This window comes from Sinocyclocheilus rhinocerous, unplaced genomic scaffold (genome assembly GCF_001515625.1).
Source record: "Sinocyclocheilus rhinocerous isolate Xijiao unplaced genomic scaffold, SAMN03320098_v1.1 scaffold1494, whole genome shotgun sequence".
In the NCBI taxonomy this organism is placed as follows: Eukaryota; Metazoa; Chordata; class Actinopteri; order Cypriniformes; family Cyprinidae; genus Sinocyclocheilus; species Sinocyclocheilus rhinocerous.
This window is the reverse complement of record NW_015641023.1, coordinates 77,965-85,504: the sequence shown is the minus strand read 5'-3', so window position 1 is coordinate 85,504 and position 7,540 is coordinate 77,965. Positions and strand designations below refer to the sequence as shown.

The 7,540-nt window shown below is 34.5% G+C and overlaps 1 protein-coding gene across 1 annotated transcript in view; it reads left to right on the top strand.

Annotated features, from left to right (window-relative positions):
* The window catches only part of LOC107754011 (type I inositol 1,4,5-trisphosphate 5-phosphatase), a 150,570-nt gene that overhangs the window by 139,752 nt on the left and 3,278 nt on the right, over nucleotides 1-7,540 (top strand). The window contains exon 13 of the mRNA XM_016570312.1: nucleotides 6,153-6,264. Coding sequence (XP_016425798.1) covers nucleotides 6,153-6,264 — 112 coding nt within the window. The remainder of the gene's footprint in view (nucleotides 1-6,152; nucleotides 6,265-7,540) is intronic.

Sequence of the window (7,540 nt, the reverse complement as noted above, 5' to 3'; positions counted from 1 at the left end):
TTTTACTATTGCATCCACCTGAAAGTTCACATAACACAGTGTAATTAAGTAAACTCAACAAATTTGTAAAAATCTGTTATGTTTACTCGCTTTTCTTAAGTAGATTCAGTGATTACTTTTTACAGTGATACATACAAATAACCATATATATATGACACAAGATAGTTATAGAAGTTCACAGAACTGAGTCAGCAACTGTTTCATCTGAGCATGTGGCACTTTAAGCATTATTGTATCGAATATCGCATTATTTAATGAGTTATCGCATATCGCATTTTTCTTCAATATCGCACAGCCTCACATTAAACTATGGAACGGTCTCAGAACACTTGAAATATAGTGCACAAAAACTTTATGGTGATTTATAATGTTTTTGTGCCTTTCGTGGGGCTTAATAAACACACAGAATAATATACGCAGAATATCGGTCAGAATATCGGTCTCGTCTGATCGCAGAAAATGCTAGTATCGGAGCCGATACCGATACTGAATATCGGATCGGCGCACCCCTAATTATTATATATCAATCTTCAGTGTAATTCTCTTCATCTTCAGAATTTCCAGAGTAAATGAACATCAGTGTAAATCCATCCCTGTTCCTCGTGTCTGATGTCTCCATCCGCTGACACACAGTGCATTAGCTCCACTTCTCTCTGATTTTATTGTAAAGTCAATGCAGAAACTGAAGGAATTCCCCGGACAGCGAGAGAGCGCGGGGATGCGATGCGATTTACTTCACTAACCGGGTTAGTGGAGCAGAGCTGTGAGTGTTTGTGGAGTCTAGACGTCTGCGCCGGCTCTGCTCGAGGGTCGTGAGGTGAGCGTGTGAAGGGTCAGAGGTCATGCACAGTTATTCTTCACCGTTTGGTGAGGATGAGGAGACACCAGATCTCTTCAACACAGCGGCTCTGTGACGGTTACAGAGTAACACATCGCTCCAGACACACACTGACTTCTTCTGCCAGTGCACTTTTGAATGCTTTTCTTAGTGTTGTTTACACTATGCTTCAGTGTGTTTCATTTCCTATTTTAGTGCAAACAGCTCATTTCCATTAATTTCCATCACAGTGGATCCCGTGTGTGAAGATGACATTATTATACCGCCGTTAGTTCCGTTAGACACGAGTTCTGATATTTCTACTTCATCTCTCTGATTGCTCTGCTTTGGCTACTTTTGGAATGATTTCCTTCAAAAAATACACAAAGTAGCTGCTGTATTGTGTCAGAAATGTCATTTCAGCAGGTTACCCACATAAAATGATTTTAAAAAATAAAATAAAATAAAACATTTATATTGAACACGAAATCGATTCCAAATATTTGAAATGAAATACCAGTGCATCCAGAATTATCTAAGAAAAAAATATAATAAAATTTACATCTATTTAAATCTATTCCATCTATATCATCTATATTGTTTCATGACATTTAATAAATACCAATGCAATTCAAATCTGAAAATAATAATAATCATTTTTATTTTAATAATAATTTATTTTTATATTAAAATTAAAATCTATTCCAAATATTATTACCTGATAATGAAATGCCAGTGAATCCAGAAATATCTTTTTTAAAAATTATAATAAAATGTAAACCTATTCCAAATTTTGTTATATATCATTTCAAATGCCAGTGCATCCTGAAATATCTAAGAAAAAAATAATAAAAAAATTACATCTATTTAAATCCATTTGCATCTATATAATATAAATCTATATTGTTACATGACATTTAAATACCAATACAATGCAAATCTAAAAAATAAATAAATAATAATTTGTATATTAAAATTTTAATATATTCCAAATATTGTTACATAACATTTAAATGCCAATGCAATGCATATCTTAAAAAAAAAAAAAAGAATAAAAATTTTAATCTATTCCAAATATAGTGACCTGAAATGCCAATGGATCCAGAAATATCTATTTAAAAAATGTCATTTTATATTAAAACACTCATTGATCTGCTTTATCTTCATTTAGAATGGTTTTCTTTAGTGGAGCAAAAATACACCAAAAAGCTGCCGTATTGTGTCTGAAATAGGGATATGCCGGTATCAAATTTTCATGTTGCGATTAATTGCTAATGCTTTTATCACGGTATGCAGTATTATCACGATATTGAAATTTAGTTTAAAAAGTGCTGTAATTCGGAATAATTTGTAATATATAATTATTCACGGTATTTAGAAGTGCCCACGATAACAATATCGTGCATATTCATTACCGTGATATATCGCATTACCGAATACCGGCACAAGTCTAGTCTGAAATAACGTTTACTCACGTTTCTCTCTGTGTAAATGTAATTTTTATATGAAAATTTAAATGTATTCCAAATATTGTTACATGGCATTTTCTTGACATGAGCACTTGGTTTATTTGTTTGTATTATAAAGGTCTCTGTGTCTCATCAGCTGGTTTTGCTGTTTCACTGAATAATTGAGACTGAGTCGCTGTATGACGCCACACCTCAGCATCTAGTGTCCGTGAACTGAAGCAGGCCTGTTTCTGATGCGCTTGCATGATATTCTTGTCACAGAGCAGCAATAGAAGCACTCATTGACAGTCGAGTGACATTGTTGTGAAGCCGTTTAACGCTGAAGTGACGTCTTTCGTCAAACACACTGTGTCTGTGTTTCTTGTGTTTCTGAGGGAATGAGTGTGTGCGTCATCAGTGCAGCAGAGACACTGTTACAGCTTCTGTTGATATTTAGAATTAGATTTTATGGTAGTTTAGTTTGTTAAAGTTTTAGTGTGTTTTTCTCATTTTTATTTGAGTTTTAGTTATTTTAGTACATCAAGTTAAAGTAATTTAAAATGTGAAATGTTGTCTTGGAAACTAGCTGAAATAATTGAAGGTTAAGTTTTTTTATATTTTATTTCGCTGAACATTTATTTTATTTTAAGTAATTTTTTATGCTTTTAGTTTTACTTAACTATAAAAACCCTGATAACGATCAGTCATTTTTCATGGTTAAAATGAGGAATTATAGGCAAACTGATCGCTGTGAGAGAACCAGAGCAATACTCAGTCACTAACTAGCTGTTTCAGACAGTGATGGGTTGGTTCTGTGAGTTACTCGGGCTGAAAACAGGACGTTTGAGTCCAGATTGCGTCATGACCTCATTAACTGCGCCCTATAATCTAAAATAAAGAGAATCTAAGTCATAAATAGATTTAATTATAAATCATAATTCGAGGAAATTGGCTTTTTCCTGTTGCACAACACACACACACACACACACACACTCTCTCTCACACACACACGCAGAGTGTGTGTGTGTGTGTGTGTGTGTGTGTGTGTGTGTGTGTGTTCCGACTTAATATCTTGCAAAGCTGCGAGAAAAAAAGACAGAATAATGAGATATAAACTGAATTGGAAGAATAAAAGTTGCAATTACCTTTTCTTTTTTTATTCCATGGCAGAAACAAGCTGCCATAGTTGGGAGAAAAAAATTTGATTTCAATGCTTTTGCATTGATTTCAACAGTGAGCAGAAGAGATTATAATATCACATCACATACTACAGTCAAACTGGGCTCTCCGTCTCCAGTGCAGAGTGAATATGAGTCTTGGGTGTGAAGGCTGGTTTGCTCTCTCGACACACACACAGACACACACACACACTCTCACACACACACACACACACACACACACCTTCCTCCTGCTGTCACGCGGCCGTCAGGCTTCACGGATCGGTTTCAAAGATCCACTCGGCCCTTCATCAGATCAGCTGTGTTTAATGCAGCTGAAGGAGCGCATCTAAAACTTCCTCTAGGGTTTGTGTGGGCCACCCTGAAGAAAGGGCTTCTCCCGCCCATAAATTCCCACACTCTGCATCTCTATCTCTCATTATCCCGCTCTCTATCCTCCGCTATCATTCACTCCTGTCTTTCATCCTCAGAATCATCTCTCCAGCGGCTCGTTAGCATACCAAAACTGCCCTTCATTTCCACATGCTTAAAGAGCCATCAATGCTAATTGCACTCAGGCGTTCTGCAAAGGCCCCTTAATTTGACAAGAAAATATTTTTTTAAATGCATATATTATTTAAAATTTTATAATTTATTATTTACATTTTAAAACAAAAATTCAAAGTAGTTTTTGTTGTACTTAATTTATATAATTTATTATTTAAATTATATTATTTACTGTAAAGTATATATATATATCAATGTGAAGAAAAGTATATATTATTTAAAGAACATTTTAAAATTATTGAAAGTATATACATAATAGTATCTCAATGTAAAGATAATAATATATATATTTAATGATATTATTTAACATACATAAAATTATTGAAAGTATATACATAATAGTATCTCAATGTAAAGATAATAATATATATATTTAAATGATATTATTTAACATACATTTTAAAACATTTGAACGTATACATCACAATTTTCACAAAAACATCTAAAAAATGTGAAGAAAATAATGTTTTGTTTAAATAATGTATATTTAAATGATATTATTTAAACTACATTTTAAAGCATTTTTGAAAGTATACATAATAGTAGTTTTTGCAAAACCATCTCATAACATGAATACAATTATTATATTATATGATTTATACTATATTATAATTATTATATAATTTAAAGTAATATTAAAGTACGTCTTAAAACACGATTGAGTAACCGTCACAGTAGTTTTTGTTGTGTAGAATTTATTTTGTGCTATGCTTATTATTAATTATTAATTAAAATTATATTATTTAAAGTACATTTTAAAACACTATTGAAATTATACATCAGTAGTTTTTGCAAAAAACATCCCATAAAGTGAAGAAAATAATTAATTATTTAAAAATATTATTTAAAGTGCATCTTCAAACACACATGAAAATATGCATCTGGTGTACATCTGGTGCTAGAATGCATTATTTAAAGCAACACTATTAAAAGTAGAAATAAAATGTGAAGAAAATAATATATATGTAAATGATATTATTTAAAATACAAGTATACATCACAATAGTTTTTGTTGTATTTAATTTATTTTATGCACATTGAATAATAATTAAAAAATAATAATAAATGATGATTTTCATTAAATAAAAACGAGGTGTGTTTTTTGCATTGCATTGCATTACAGCAGTGGTTCCCAAACTTTTTGCAGCGTGCACCCCTTTCTAGTGTTTGACACATGTCAAGCACCCCCACCACCGTACTCCGGTTAAACACCACATTTTTTACTGCAATACAAGTATAAATACAAGTATTTTGGAACTATTTTTGTTAAACAAATCGAGCAAAAACAGTCACATTGACATTATTGTACTAAAATGTATGCCCTAAGTCACTTAATATTAACTACTCGTTTGAAGTCTTGTTTAAAATCAATGTCGAATTTACAATCGTACTGATTTTCGGGGAAAACTGCACTCTCTTAGTCGTGTCATGTTAATTAATTAGGCTAGGCTTTATGTAATAAATATAAAAACTACATTTTTTACCGTAGTATGTTTCTTCTGTGTGCAGTTGTGTTCATTTGTTTCGATTTCTCCATGAGATTGTCTCGCGTGAGTCTCAACTGCCGCGACCTTGTTACTATTGATTATCCATTATGAATTGCCGTTTACACCAAGTGTAATAAAATCAGAATCATTCTCGCCGAAATTTTGGTGCTTCCCTAATTCGATGTTTTAATTAGATTAGGAGTGGTCCGCGGTCGGGCAAGTAAAATTCTCTTTCACTTGCCCCTTCAAAAAAAGCACAGATTATCAAAAGCATTCTCTCGCGCACCCCTGCTGGTCGCTCTGTGCACCCCAGTTTGGGAACCGCTGCATTACAGTAAAAAGAATTGAGAGGGAAATAAGAATAATGTCACAAATGACCAAATCGTAATGAAAATAGGCATCATTTTCAGAATGCAAAATAATGTTGATTTTGACGTGCATTATGAACCTGAGCTGTTTTTGTGTGTGATTTCTGTGATTTCTGCTGCTGATTGTAGTTTTAGTCACAACAGAACATTTGCATTTGCAATAGCAGACGATGCATTTCACACAAACGCACAGACTTTGATTATGATCTCACGCTGTAAAATTAAAATGCATTCATAATTTAGTGATTATGGCCCACAGATTGACACCTCTGACCAATTATGAGTGAATACGGTGTGTGTTTGTGCAGTTATCCGTACAGTGAAGACTCCAGTCAGGGAAAGCAGTACATGAACACTCGATGTCCCTCTTGGTGTGACCGGATCCTCATGTCCGCCTCGGCCAGAGACCTGCTCGTCAAGGTGAGATGATTACAGTTTAAACGCTAATTGATGGTTTCACAATTAATGCATTGTGCAGCATCGACGCTTATTGAACTGAACCGATCTGAATGACGACTCTATTGTCTTCTGATGGATTGCATTGAAATATAACACTATAATCCACGGTATAATCTCACGGTTCCTCATGAGTAATGCTTATTGCATATGCAGATATATATTAGCCAATCACAGCAGTGGGCTTAAAGAAGACACGCCCCTTAAACGCAGTGTTTAAATCAGGCTTATTTCTAAATGATGAGTTTAGGATGTCAAAATCTTACTGGCATTATAAGTGAACATTAGGAAACGTTATAAAATGTAAATAAATGCAATGCATGACGTCTGAAAGAAGTCCTTTCTGAGAAACTGAGTTTATGATTAAAACAAGAACAAATTTTCCCTTTGAATTTTTTGAGCCCATTGACAGATTTTGATCAGTTTCTCATAAACAAGACTTCTTATCTTCTGTCATTTTATATCTCCAGTAAACGTGTCCCGATTTATGAATCTTCAGACATTTGCACTGGAAAACGAGACGGAGATCTTGAAGAAACGCATGACTTTTTTGCAGCGTGATCAGTTAAAGCTAATGCAATATTCTAGTGGTTCAGAACAGCTGTTAATAACGCATGTCGATTGCTTTAGCAAACTTTGAAGTGTGTTCCTTTGCATGCTCTTAAACTGACCTGCAGAAAGCCTGTGTTTAGACCAGACGAGCGCTGTGTTAGTCAGCGGTAGTGATGTTCATCAGCACTAACGAGGTTAATGAAGAGATCCGCTCTTACTGCGGCGCAGTGGAGTAGCTGAGACGAGCGCCGGCGCTGCAGATTGTTCAGACACGGCTCGTAAACAGCCTCATCTATCATGCTGCGCTCTGTTAGCTCCACGTCGTGTTATTTTCTGCTCGCCGAGCCCTAACACGCCAGAGGTCTGCGGCGGAGTGTGTGCCGTAATGAAGAGCCAGTCGAGCGCGGGTGGAGGAACGCCCCGGCTCCTGCCGTCATTTGTTTATCTGTCTAAAGATTACGCCGGACGAAAATACACAATTTTATGCTGCCTTTCTAAATTATCACGCCTGCGTTTGATGAATGTATGGAGGCTTTGGGAGGCGCAGGACGCCGCGGCGGAGCATAAAATCTACATAAAACATTGCTAGGAGCAAACGAGGCTTAAAACAAGAGACAGGGGAAAAAATTAATTAAATAAAAAATTTTATCAATACGATTTCAGATCATTATAATAATAAAAAAAATTT